This window comes from Pseudophryne corroboree, chromosome 6, assembly GCF_028390025.1.
Source record: "Pseudophryne corroboree isolate aPseCor3 chromosome 6, aPseCor3.hap2, whole genome shotgun sequence".
Taxonomy (NCBI): Eukaryota; Metazoa; Chordata; class Amphibia; order Anura; family Myobatrachidae; genus Pseudophryne; species Pseudophryne corroboree.
The window spans coordinates 689,299,242-689,314,215 of record NC_086449.1 but is presented as its reverse complement, the minus strand read 5'-3'; the positions used below and the strand labels follow the sequence as shown (position 1 = coordinate 689,314,215).

The 14,974-nt window shown below is 46.6% G+C and overlaps 1 protein-coding gene across 8 annotated transcripts in view; it reads left to right on the top strand.

The window, feature by feature from the left end:
• LOC134933242 (lymphocyte cytosolic protein 2-like) overlaps nucleotides 1-14,974 on the top strand; it is an 881,523-nt gene that overhangs the window by 292,542 nt on the left and 574,007 nt on the right. For all 8 annotated transcript variants that reach the window (XM_063928300.1, XM_063928301.1, XM_063928302.1 and 5 more), the window contains one exon: nucleotides 11,097-11,277. In XM_063928300.1, the coding sequence (XP_063784370.1) occupies nucleotides 11,097-11,277 (181 nt within the window). The remainder of the gene's footprint in view (nucleotides 1-11,096; nucleotides 11,278-14,974) is intronic.

Here is a 14,974-nt window from a genome sequence, read left to right as displayed (position 1 = left end):
GCAGATTTAACATGTGCAGAGAGAGTTAGATTTGGGTGGGTTATTTTATTTCTGTGCAGGGTAAATACTGGCTGCTTTATTTTTACACTGCAAATTAGATTGCAGATTGAACACACCACACCCAAATCTAACTCTCTCTGCACATGTTAAATCTGCCTTCCCTGTAGTGCACATGGTTTTGCCCAATTGCTAACTAAATTCCTGCTGCGATCAACTTGGAATTACCCCCATAGTTGAATGTGCTGACAACAAAATCACACAAAAATTATCAATGGAAATCAAACTTATTAACCCATGGAGGTTTGGATTTGGAGTCACACTCAAAATTAAAGTGGAAAAACACACTACAGCCTGATCCAACTTTGATGTAATGTCCTTAAAACAAGTCAAAATGAGGCTCAGTAGTGTGTGTGGCCTCCACATGCCTGTATGACCTCCATACAACGCCTGGGCATGCTCCTGATGAGGTGGCGGATGGTCTCCTGAGGGATCTCCTCCCAGACCTGGACTAAAGCATCCGCCAACTCCTGGACAGTCTGTGGTGCAACGTGGCGTTGGTGGATGGAGTGAGACATGATGTCCCAGATGTGCTCAATTGGATTCAGGTCTGGGGAACGGGTAGGCCAGTCCATTTTTCATGAATGCCTTCATCTTGCAGGAACTGCTGACACACTCCAGCCACATGAGGTCTAGCATTGTCTTGCATTAGGAGAAGGAACCCAGGGCCAACCGCACCAGCATATGGTCTCACAAGGGGTCTGAGGATCTCATATCGGTACCTAATGGCAGTCAGGCTACCTCTGGCGAGCACATGGAGGGCTGTGCAGCCCCCCAAAGAAATGCCACCCCACACCATTACTGACCCACTGCCAAATCGGTCATGCTGGAGGATGTTGCAGGCAGCAGAACGTTCTCCTTGGCGTCTTCAGACTCTGTCACGTCTGTTACATGTGCTCAGTGAAAACCTGCTTTCATCTGTGAAGAGCACAGGGCGCCAGTGGCAAATTTGCCAATCTTGGTGTTCTCTGGCAAATGCCAAACGTCCTGCACGGTGTTGGGCTATAAGCACAACCCCCACCTTTGGACGGCGGGCCCTCATACCACCCTCATGGAGTCTGTTTCTGATCGTTTGAGTAGACACATGCACATTTGTGGCTTGCTGGAGGTCATTTTGCAGGGCTCTGGCAGTGCTCCTCCTATTCCTTCTTGCAAAAAGGCGGAGGTAGCGGTCCTGCTGCTGGGTTGTTGCCCTCCTACGGCCTCCTCCATGTTCCTGATGTACTGGCCTGTCTCCTGGTAGCACCTCCATGCTCTGGACACTACGCTGACAGACACAGCAAACCTTCTTGCCACAGCTCCCATTGATGCACCATCCTGGATGAGCTGCACTACCTGAGCCACTTGTGTGGGTTGTATGGAGGTCATACAGGCACGTGGAGACCACACACACCACTGAGCCTCATTTTGACTTGTTTTAAGGACATTACATCAAAGTTGGATCAGCCTGTAGTGTGTTTTTCCACTATAATTTTAAGGATGGCTCCGAATCCAGACCTCCATAGGTTAATAAATTTGATTTCCATTGATAATTTTTGTGTGATTTTGTTGTCTGCACATTCAACTATGTAAAGAACAATGTATTTAATAAGAATATTTCATTCATTCAGATTTAGGATGTGTTATTTTAGTGTTCCCTTTTATTTTTTTGAGCAGTGTATGTATGTGTGTGTATATATATATATATATATATATATATATATATATTAGTGATGTGCACCGGAAATTTTTGGGGTTTTGTGTTTTGGTTTTGGGTTCGGTTCCGCGGCCGTGTTTTGGATTCGGACGCGTTTTGGCAAAACCTCACCGAATTTTTTTTGTCTGATTCGGGTGTGTTTTGGATTCGGGTGTTTTTTTTCAAACAACCCCAAAAAATAGCTTAAATCATAGAATTTGGGGGTCATTTTGATCCCATAGTATTATTAACCTCAATAACCATAATTTCCACTCATTTTCAGTCTATTCTGAACACCTCACAATATTATTTTTAGTCCTAAAATTTGCACCGAGGTCGCTGGATGGCTAAGCTAAGCGACACAAGTGGCCGACACAAACACCTGGCCCATCTAGGAGTGGCACTGCAGTGTCAGGCAGGATGGCACTTCAAAAAAATTGTCCCCAAACAGCACATGATGCAAATAAAAAAAGAGGCGCAATGAGGTAGCTGTGTGACTAAGCTAAGCGACCCAAGTGGCCGACACAAACACCTGGCCCATCTAGGAGTGGCACTGCAGTGTCAGACAGGACGGCACTTCAAAAAAATACTCCCCAAACAGCACATGATGCAAAGAAAAAAAGAGGCGCACCAAGGTCGCTGTGTGACTAAGCTAAGCGACACAAGTGGCCGACACAAACACCTGGCCCATCTAGGAGTGGCACTGCAGTGTCAGACAGGATGGCACTTCAAAAAAATACTCCCCAAACAGCACATGATGCAAAGAAAAAAGAGGCGCAATGAGGTAGCTGTGTGACTACGCTAAGCGACCCAAGTGGCCGACACAAACACCTGGCCCATCTAGGAGTGGCACTGCAGTGTCAGGCAGGATGGCACTTCAAAAAAATTGTCCCCAAACAGCACATGATGCAAAGAAAAAAAGAGGCGCAATGAGGTAGCTGTGTGACTAAGCTAAGCGACCCAAGTGACCGACACCAACACCTGGCCCATCTAGGAGTGGCACTGCAGTGTCAGACAGGATGGCACTTCAAAAAAATAGTCCCCATACAGCACATGATGCAAAGAAATAAAGAGGCGCACCAAGGTCACTGTGTGACTAAGCTAAGCGACCCAAGTGGCCGACACAAACACCTGGCCCATCTAGGAGTGGCACTGCAGTGTCAGACAGGATGGCACTTCAAAAAAATAGTCCCCAAACAGCACATGATGCAAAGAAAAAAAGAGGCGCAATGAGGTAGCTGTGTGACTAAGCTAAGCGACCCAAGTGGCCGACACCAACACCTGGCCCATCTAGGAGTGGCACTGCAGTGTCAGACAGGATGGCACTACAAAAAAATTGTCCCCAAACAGCACATGATGCAAAGAAAAAAAGAGGCGCAATGAGGTAGCTGTGTGACTAAGCTAAGCGACCCAAGTGGCCGACACCAACACCTGGCCCATCTAGGAGTGGCACTGCAGTGTCAGACAGGATGGCCCTTCAAAAAAATACTCCCCAAACAGCACATGATGCAAAGAAAAAAAAAGGTGCAATGAGGTAGCTGTGTGACTATGCTAAGCGACCCAAGTGGCCGACACAAACACCTGGCCCATCTAGGAGTGGCACTGCAGTGTCAGGCAGGATTGCACTACAAAAAAATTGTCCCCAAACAGCACATGATGCAAAAAAAAAAAAAAGAGGCGCAATGAGGTAGCTGTGTGACTAAGCTAAGCGACCCAAGTGGCCGACACTAACACCTGGCCCATCTAGGAGTGGCTCTGCAGTGTCAGACAGGATGGCACTTCAAAAAAATACTCCCCAAACAGCACATGATGCAAAGAAAAAAAGAGGCGCAATGAGGTAGCTGTGTGACTAAGCTAAGCGATCCAAGTGGCCGACACAAACACCTGGCCCATCTAGGTGTGGCACTGCAGTGTCAGGCAGGATGGCCCTTCAAAAAAATACTCCCCAATTAGCACATGACGCAAAGAAAAATGAAAGAAAAAAGAGGTGCAAGATGGAATTGTCCTTGGGCCCTCCCACCCACCCTTATGTTGTATAAACAGGACATGCACACTTTAACGAACCCATCATTTCAGTGACAGGGTCTGCCACACGACTGTGACTGAAATGACTGGTTGGTTTGGGCCCCCACTAAAAAAGAAGCAATCAATCTCTCCTTGCACAAACTGGCTCTACAGAGGCAAGATGTCCACCTCATCATCATCCTCCGATTCCTAACCACTTTCACTGTGTACATCCCCCTCTTCACAGATTATTAATTCGTCCCCACTGGAATCCACCATCTCAGGTCCCCGTGTACTTTCTGGAGGCAATTGCTGCTGGTGAATGTCTCCACTGAGGAATTGATTATAATTCATTTTAATGAACATCATCTTCTCCACATTTTCTGGAAGTAACCTCGAACGCCGATTGCTGACAAGGTGAGCGGCTGCACTAAACGCTCTTTCGGAGTGCACACTGGAGGGAGGACAACTTAGGTAGAATAAAGCCAGTTTCTGCAAGGGCCTCCAAATTGCCTCTTTTTCCTGCCAGTATACGTACGGACTGTCTGACGTGCCTACTTGGATGCGGTCACTCATATAATCCTCCACCATTCTTTCAATGGTGAGAGAATCATATGCAGTGACAGTAGACGACATGTCAGTAATCGTTGGTGGTCCTTCAGTCCGGACCAGATGTCAGCACTCGCTCCAGACTGCCCTGAATCACCGCCAGCGGGTGGGCTCGGAATTCTTAGCCTTTTCCTCGCACCCCCAGTTGCGGGAGAATGTGAAGGAGGAGATGGTGACGGGTCACGTTCCGCTTGACTTGACAATTTTCTCACCAGCAGGTCTTTGAACCCCTGCAGACTTGTTTCTGCCAGAAAGAGAGATACAACGTAGGTTTTAAATCTAGGATCGAGCACGGTGGCCAAAATGTAGTGCTTTGATTTCAACAGATTGACCACCCGTGAATCCTGGTTAAGCGAATTAAGCCCCACATGCCTAGCGGAATCGCTCTGTTTTAGCTCCTCCTTCAATGTCTCCAGCTTCTTCTGCAAAAGCCTGATGAGGGGAATGACCTGACTCAGGCTGGCAGTGTCTGAACTGACTTCATGTGTGGCAAGTTCAAAGGGTTGCAGAACCTTGCACAACGTTGAAATCATTCTCCACTGCGCTTGAGTCAGGTGCATTCCACCTCCTTTGCCTATATCGTGGCCAGATGTATAGGCTTGAATGGCCTTTTGCTGCTCCTCCATCCTCTGAAGCATATAGAGGGTTGAATTCCACCTCGTTACCACCTCTTGCTTCAGATGATGGCAGGGAAGGTTCAGGTATGTTTGGTGGTGCTCCAGTCTTCTGTACGCGGTGCCTGAATGCCGAAAGTGGGCCGCAATTCTTCGGGCCACCGACAGCATCTCTTGCACACCCCTGTCGTTTTTTAAATAATTCTGCACCACCAAATTCAAGGTATGTGCAAAACATGGGACGTGCTGGAATTTGCCCAGATGTAATGCACGCACAATATTGCTGGCGTTGTCCGATGTCACAAATCCCCAGGAGAGTCCAATTGGGGTAAGCCATTCTGCGATGATCTTCCTCAGTTGCCGTAAGAGGTTTTCAGCTGTGTGCCTATTCTGGAAAGCGGTGATACAAAGCGTAGCCTGCCTAGGAACGAGTTGGCGTTTGCGAGATGCTGCTACTGGTGCCGCCGCTGCTGTTCTTGCAGCGGGAGGCAATACATCTACCCAGTGGGCTGTCACAGTCATATAGTCCTGAGTCTGCCCTGCTCCACTTGTCCACATGTCCGTGGTTAAGTAGACATTGGGTACAACTGCATTTTTTAGGACACTGGTGAGTATTTTTCTGAGGTCTGTGTACATTTTTGGTATCGCCTGCCTAGAGAAATGGAACCTAGATGGTATTTGGTACCGGGGACACAGTACCTCAATCAAGTCTATAGTTGGCTCTGAATTAACAATGGATACCGGAACCACGTTTCCCACCGCCCAAGCTGCCAAGGCCTCAGTTATCCGCTTTGCAGCAGGATGACTGCTGTGATATTTCATCTTCCTCGCAAAGGACTGTTGTACAGTCAATTGCTTACTGGAAGTAGTACAAGTGGTCTTCCGACTTCCCCTCTGGGATGACGATCGACTCCCAGCAGCAACAACAGCAGCGCCAGCAGCAGTAGGCGTTACACTCAAGGATGCATCGGAGGAATCCCAGGCAGGAGAGGACTCGTCAGACTTGCCAGTGACATGGCCTGCAGGATTATTGGCTTTCCTGGGTAAGGACGAAATTGACACTGAGGGAGTTGGTGATGTGGTTTGCAGGAGCTTGGTTACAAGAGGAAGGGATTTAGTGGTCAGTGGACTGCTTCCGCTGTCACCCAAAGTTTTTTAACATGTCACTGACTTATGATGAATGCGCTGCAGGTGACGTATAAGGGAGGATGTTCCGAGGTGGTTAACGTCCTTACCCCTACTTATTACAGCTTGACAAAGGCAACACACGGCTTGACACCTGTTGTCCGCATTTGTGTTGAAATAATTCCACACCGAAGAGCTGATTTTTTTTGTATTTTGACCAGGCATGTCAATGGCCATATTCGTCCCACAGACAACAGGTGTCTCCCCGGGTGCCTGACTTAAACAAACCACCTCACCATCAGAATCCTCCTTGTCAATTTCCTCCCCAGCGCCAGCAACACCCATATCCTCATCCTGGTGTACTTCATCAGTGACATCTTCAATTTGACTATCAGGAACTGGACTGCGGGTGCTCCTTCCAGCACTTGCAGGGGGCGTGCAAATGGTGGAAGGCGCAAGCTCTTCCCGTCCAGTGTTGGGAAGGTCAGGCATTGCAACCGACACAATTGGACTCTCCTTGGGGATTTGTGATATAGAAGAACGCACAGTTCTTTGCTGTGCTTTTGCCAGCTTAAGTATTTTCATTTTTCTAGCGAGAGGAGGATGAGTGCTTCCATCCTCATGTGAATCTGAACCTCTAGCCTTGAACATAGGCCAGGGCCTCAGCCGTTCCTTGCCACTCCGTGTCGTAAATGGCATATTGGCAAGTTTACGCTTCTCATCAGACACTTTACATTTAGATTTTTGGGTCATTTTACTGAACTTTTGTTTTTTGGATTTTACATGCTCTCTACTATGACATTGGGCATTGGCCTTGGCAGACGACGTTGATGGCATTTCATCGTCTCGGCCATGACTAGTGGCAGCAGCTTCAGCACGAGGTGGAAGTGGATCTTGATATTTCCCTATTTTAACCTCCACATTTTTGTTCTCCATTTTTTAATGTGTGGAATTATATGCCAGTATCAATAGCAATGGCCTACTACTATATATACTGCGCACAACTGAAATGCACCACAGGTATGGATGGATAGTATACTTGACGACACAGAGGTAGGTAGAGCAGTGGCCTTCCGTACCGTACTGCTATATATACTGGGGGTCACTGTCAGCAAACTACAAAACTAAAATGCACCACAAGTATAGAATCTAGATGGATAGTATACTTGACGACACAGAGGTAGGTAGAGCAGTGGCCTTCCATACCGTACTGCTATATATATATATATATATATATATACTGGTGGTCACTGTCAGCAAACTGCAAAACTAAAATGCACCACAGGGATAGAATCTATATGGATAGTATACTTGACGACACAGAGGTAGGTAGAGCAGTGGCCTTCCATACCGTACTGCTATATATACTGGTGGTCACTGTCAGCAAAACTCTGCACTGTACTCCTCCTATATAATACTGCTGGTCCCCAGTCCCCACAATAAAGCAGTGTGAGCACAGATATATGCAGCACACTGAGCACATATATGCTGTGTTTTTCAGGCAGACAACGTATACTGGTGGCCACTGGTCAGCAAAACTCTGCACTGTACTTCTCCTATATAATATACTGGTGGTCCCCAGTCCCCACAATAAAGCAGTGTGAGCACAGATATATGCAGCACACTGAGCACAGATATGGAGTGTTTTTCAGGCAGACAACGTATACTGGTGGTCACTGTCAGCAAAACTCTGCACTGTACTCCTCCTATATAATACAAGTTTAATAAACGGAGAGAACGCCAGCCACGTCCTCTCCCTAACATTTCCAATGCACAAGTGAAAATGGCGGCGACGCGCGGCTGCTTATATAGAATCCGAAACTCGCGAGAATCCGACAGCGGGATGATGAAGTTCGGGCGCGCTCGGGTTAACCGAGCCATACGGGAGAATCCGAGTATGCCTCGGACCCGTGTAAAATGGGTGAGGTTGGGGGGGGGGGGGGGGGTTCGGTTTCCGAGGAACCGATCCCGCTCATCAGTAGATGAATCCGGAATCAACCCGGGATGTGGTGCAGTGTGAATGGGTAAGCCGGGTCAAGGCGACCTGGCACCCGTTCTCTGCATAGGAGGAGGCGGTGCTTGGAGATGATTATCTCCAAGCACCGCCTCCGGTAGCGTCAGCAGTGACGTCACCAACCCGGCATTATGCTAGGCCAGGCCGCACGTCTGAACGGGTCGCACTTGGGAAGCACCCGTGTACACATTCCCGGGTGCGACCCGGCTACTGTCAGTCTGAAAGGGGTATAAGTAAGCTCACTCACCTCAATACATCAGTACATACATAAATAATGGGGTTTCAGTTCATGGAATGTACAATGCATTTAAGCTTGCAGCCCAACATCAAGGGACTCCATCTCACTGCATGTCCTACTCTATAACCGAGACGTTTAAATATATATATATATATATATATATATATATAGAAAGAGGGCCATACCATGTACTCTCTAATGGTTACCCGAGCCTCTGTGTGCTTATTCTCCAGAGGGGTATGAGGCTGGAGACTAGGCTCACCCCTACATATGGACCCCTATTTCCCCGGTCCAAAATGACTTTGTGAGTAGCAGACATTTTGGTGACTTGTGCCAGAAAGAGCATTGGTGCTCTTCCCCCATTTGTTTGGTACACGGCCCAAAAAAAGGGTGTGGCCTTGTGGGAAAGGGGCATGGCCACACAAAAGTACCCCCAATTCAAATGACATCAAATAGTAGTGTCCCTTATTAACTTTACATCACACAGTAGTGTTCCTTATGAACTTTATGACACAGCAGTAGCGTCCCTTACATTTTACGTCACACAAGAGTAGTGTCCCTTACTTGTTACCCCACACAGCAGTATTGCCCCTTGCAAATTACGACACACAATAGTAGTAGTATTCTTTGCATGTTACACCACACAGTAGTAGTGCCCCTAACACGTTATGTCACACAGTAGTGGTGCCCCTTACACGTTATGTCACACAGTAGTCGTTCCCCTTGCACATTATCCTACACAGTAGTAGTGCCCCTTACACATCATGCCATACAGTAGTAGTGTCCATTATACATTATGTCCAAAGCAGCAGTGCCCCTTGCACATTATGCCCAAAGTAGTAGTACCCCTTGCAAATTTTGCCACAGAGTAGTAGTGCTCCTTGCACAATGTGTCGCACAGTAGTAGTGCCCCTTGCACATTATTCCACACAGCAGTAGTAGCATTAGTACTAGCAGTAGCAGTATTAGTAGTGCCCCACTTTCTCTCCCTCCATTCATGCCACCTTACACAGCTCCTCACTAAGCAATTCACTGTGGGAGTGTGGTAGAGAAGTAAGATGCCATGACGTGTCACCCTATAGACAGGAGCTGGGGGAGTCCATGGCAGAGGTGAGTTAGGCTGCTTCACTGAAGGAGCCAGGGACACCTCTACTGATATACATAGCAGTGGGCAACATCCAAATTGAAATTATGGTTTTGGCGGTTCTGCTCCAAGTGCATCCTGTGCTATGTGCAGCAGAACCAGCCGCACTGCTGTGGTTATGGCCCTGGAGATTTGACCAACCTCTGGTTCAGCCCACTTCCCTAATAAAGTGGATGATCCCGGGGCTTGATGAAGCGATTCACAGCAATTGTACCATGCCTTGTCCTGGCTTCTCCCACTTTCACTCTGCAATATCCCTGCAAGTAGTGGTGGTGAGACATGGATCTACTCAGAGTGGAAGCTGCAGTAGCTGTAGGTAACTGACCAGGGCCAGACTGGCCATCTGGAACTTCTGGCAAATGCCATCTGGGCCGATGGCCAGATGGGCCAGTCCAGTTACACAGTGAGCGGGTCTGGCCATGTAGTGGCTCAGGATTAGCCAATAGCGAATCCGCTCCCCCTACAATGATTGGTACTCCATTCTTTGCCAGGGCATATAACTGAGCAAGCATTTGTGAGTGCGCTTCAGAATTTTTTGTTGTTTTCTTACATATGTAAGAAGGGGGAGGGGTTGTTTTTAACAATACAAAAACACTGCGCTGTTACGTGGATGGGAAGTGGTCTGACTAATTTACCTCCATTCGCATTCTGCTCTGCATCAGACCAAGGGCATAGCTAAAGTAGGAGTAGGGGGTGTGGCAGCCACAGGGCTCTAGCCACATCCAAGGCCTGGCCCTCCCCCAGCAGGCGAACACTCACCTTCTGAGTGGCTTTTCATTTCTTAGTAGTGTGCTGCTGCAGACACATCTGCTGTTTTTGCCAGCTCCATCCCTCTTCCCTGATGCTAGAAGGAGGTGTGGCTGTGCTGAACATGCCGGGACATCCCCAGACCTTAGCCACACCTCCTTCCAGCAACAGCCTAAAAACTTTGGGGCAGATTTATTAAGCTTGGAGAAGTGATAAAGCAGTGATAAGTGCAAGGTGATAACGCACCAGCCAATCAGCTCTAATATGTAAATTGACAGTTAGGAGCTGAATGGCTGGTGCATTATCACCTTCCACTTATCACTGCTTTATCACTTCTCCGGGCTTAATCCATCTTCCCCACTGAGCCAACCAGGACAGCAGATGTGCCACTCTGCAGTGCTAAGAAAGGAAAAGCCGCCCACATGGCTCAGGGATTAAGGGATCTATTTACTAAGCCTTGGAGAGAGATAAAGTGGACAGAGATAAAGTCCCAGCCAATCGGGTCCTAACTGTCATGTCACATGGCTGGGTGTGAAAAATGTCAGTTAGGAGCTGATTGGCTGGTACTTTATCTCCATCCACTTTATCTCCGTCCAAGTCTTAGTAAATAGAACCCTAAGTGCTGAGTAGTATGTGGCAGTTGGGGGGAGGGGGAGATTTTGCTGTGGAGCCCTTATAGGTATAGTCCCTTCCCTGCATCAGCCCCTATGTGCCCAGAGGTTGCACCTAGCACAATGCTTTATTTTCAACTCCCAATCTTCTTAATTGATATAGACAGACAAATGGTCATGCAATGAATCTTTTACCATTTATTGTATAGAAACGTTGAGCTCTGCTGACTTTCCTATTTGCGCTATGCTCAATTACAGGATGACGACGACTATGAAGACCCAGATGAAGAAAATGATGATGGAGATTATGAGTCGCCCACTCCAGGAGATGATAATGATGATGGTAACAGTGATGGGGATTACGAACCACCACCCTCCAACATTGAAAATTGTCCAATCAATCCGCCAAAAACAAAGTTAGGCGACTCAGATTATGCGGGTAAGTCATTTCCAAATATATGCATCTTATATTTTTGTTGAAATATAGATTAAGTGAGGTTATACAGTAGTTAGCTATTTACCACAGATGTTGCTCATGATCAGCTTTTTAGGGAAATATTTATTAAAGAAAATTTGCGGATATTTGATATCTGCCAATGTACCTCCATTTCTGACTGCAAAGCAGCCTCGATAGGTTTCTATGGGGCTGCTACAGTATATTGTTGGATGTAACCAAGCTGAAGATGGCATTAGCTGCTGTAAGCCTATAGTTGATAGTAGTATAATGCAGACTTTTTCAGAGAGTGATCGCTTGTATAGCTCTCTGTTGGCCCCCGGTAATGCATGTGTTGGCAGATTGAATCTACAATTGGGAATGGGTACATCTGATAGCAATGTGTTAGCATTAGCAACGAGGGACTCAAAGTGTAAACTATCACTCTGCTTCCGGCTTTTCACTGGGACGGACTCTTATTGAAGCCCGTGTCCAGGGCTGTCTTAATAGCATTGTAGGCCCCGGGTAAAGCTATGACTGGGGCCCCTACACAATCATTCACAGGAACCAATTAAAAAAAACCACAACATGCCCCTCCTTCAGTCCCGTGCCATCTCTCCACATGCTTCCATACAATGAATGGGTGTCAGAACTCTGATTAGTGGATAGCTCCAGCCATCCCCCAATCAGCATGCTGACAGCCATTTACCATCTGGCTTCAGGCTTGGAGGCAGACAGAGGATGCTCCCTTGCCGCTCTGATTGTGTGACAACAACCCTCCCCTGCTCGGAGGCCCCTAGAATTTTGGTCCCCTGGGCAGCCGCCCAGTTTGCCTATACATTAAAATGGCCCTGCCCGTGTCTCAGCAACAGCACCGTGCAAACTCCAGGCATAATGACATTTACATTTTCACCTTGTGAAGTTTGGTGTCGATGATCTATCAGATCTGCATTAAAATTGTGGATTGTGATAAATCTGGCACTTTAATGTGTCATTTATAGGATAAATGTTTCTACATAAAAGAGCTACATAAAGGGCTGGAGTGTCATAGTGATTCTACTCTGGCAGGAATGAATCAGAAGAATTTTTGGGGAAAATGAGCAGTAATTGGCTTTATATGACATTTTAAATATTATTTAAAATTGGTTACAGAGCAAATGTTAATACTTCAAATAAACAGAAAACGCGTAATGAGACAATGTTTATAAGAGCTACAGTACCAAGAGGAGTCTCATAGGCTGGTGAAGTGAAAAGGAAGGTTATCTCTCTCTGAACAGCCACAAGGCTCAGACCTGTACAAAACACGTCCCCTATCATGGAGAAATGATGTTCTTTTTCCATGACTGTGACATGTGCTGTAATTGTTTGGTTCATGGCAGGAGGGAGGGCACAGGTTTTTCCAAGTCCTAGCTAATCTATTACTGGGCAGTTTCTTGGATTGTGTGGTAAGATTTTGGGGGCAACTGCATGAGATGAAAGTTCACTAATCCCTATAGATTTGGGCTTGCTATTATTATCCACTAATGCACAATTGTAGGATGTTTGCTGCATAAGATACATAGGGGTATATGCAATTGCGGCCGAATTCCGGCTGGAATTCGACCATTTTTTAATTCGACACAATTCGACAGTCGAAACCCTCCCGCCGGGACCTGAATTCGTCATATTCAATAAATAATGGATTCAACAGTCCCGCTGTTGAAAAACGGACCAATTGACGAACAGTGGGCGGCCTGGATTCGACTTCATGGACGGCACAAAAGTGTTAAAAAAATTGTGAATAAAATTGCGTGGGGTCCCCCCTCCTAAGCATAACCAGCCTTGGGCTCTTTGAGCCGTCCTGGTTGTTAAAATATGGGGGTAAAAATGACAGGGGTTCCCCCGTATTTTAACAACCAGCACCGGGCTTTGCATCGGGTCCTGGTGCAAAAAATACGGGGGACAAAAGGCGTAGGGGTCCCCCGTATTTTTCACACCAGCACCTGGCTCCACTAGCCAGAGATATAATGCCACAGCCGGGGAACACTTTTATATAGGTCCCTGTGGCCGTGGCATTAAATCCCCAACTAGTCACCCCTGGCCGGGGTACCCTGGAGGAGTGGGGACCCCTTAAATCAAGGGGTCCAGCCATCCAAGGGCCAGGGGTGAAGCCAGAGGCTGTCCCCCCATCCAAGGGCGGCTTGCTGGGACTTGTAGTTCTGCAACAAAAAAACAATATTCTTTTTTTGGACACATGGCTAATGTGTCCAAAAAAAGAATATTGTTTTTTTGTAGCAGAACTACAAGTCCCAGCAAGCCTCCCCCGCAAGCTGGTACTTGGAGAACCACAAGTACCAGCATGCATGGGAGAAAACGGGCCCGCTGGTACCTGTAGTTCTGCTACAAAAAAAATACCCAAATAAAAACAGTACACACACACCGTGACAGTATAACTTTATTACATACATGCACACCAACATACATACATACTTACCTATGTTGACAAGAAGAGTCGGTCCCCTTCTCCACGTAGAATCCACGGGGTACCTGTAAATAAAATTATACTCACAACAATCCAGTGTAGATCGGTTCTCTTCTTGTTTGTAATCCACGTACTTGGCAAAATAAAAAAAACGGATAACACTGACCACGCACTGAAAGGGGTCCCATGTTTACACATGGGACCCCTTTCTCCGACTGGCGGGACCCCCCGTGACTGCTGTCAAAGAGGGTCCCTTCAGCCAATCAGGGAGCGCCACATCATGGCACTCTTCTGATTGGCTGTGCGCGCCTGAGCTGTCAATCAGGCGGCACACTCGAGATACACTGTAGCGCATAGACGCTCCATTGTATCCAATGGTGGGAACTTTGCGGTCAGCGGTAGACCACAAGAGTGACCCCACATAACCTCACGGTCTACCGCTGACCGCAAAGTCAAAGTCTCTCCATATTATTGTAGTTAGTAAAAACAAAACAAAAATTATTTAAAAAAATCGATTAAATAATACTTGTGGCTCCTAAGGACAAACCAAGTAGATAATCCCTTCTAATATAAATAGATATGCTATTAGCAATAAAAAAGCACAAAGAAATTCATGTTTTTAAAAAATTTTATTAGAACACGACAGGAAAATGAGTCGGAATGAAATTGACGAAATGACTGTCGAATCATCATTCTTCAATTGAATATACTTTTGTCGAAAAGCCGCATTTTAACATTGCAGACATGTCGAATTGAAAAAAAGTCGAATTGCCAAAAGTCGAAAATGAAACGGCAGGTTTTTTGTCAAAAAGTACTGTATTGCATTGTCGAATCAAATTCGACAGGTTTTTTTGTGTCGAAAATAACCCATTTTTCAACATTTTCGGCATTTCAACCGCAATTGCATATACCCCATATTTACATACAGCAGATGTGTACCAAACAGGTTCACATACGTCCCTATCCAGAATTTTTTTATGCAGGGATAGATAAGGGGTAGGCAAACATTGGGGCAGATGTATTAACCTGGAGAAGGCATAAGGAAGTGATAAACCAGTGATATGTGTAAGGTGATAAAGCCACCAGCCAATCAGATCCTAACTGTTAATTTACATATTGGAGCTGATTGGCTGGTGTCTTTATCACCTTGCACAAATCACTGGTTTATCACTTCCTTATGCCTTCTCCAGGTTAATACATCTGCCCCATTACTTGATAGGGATGGTGGGAAACTGCTACTAG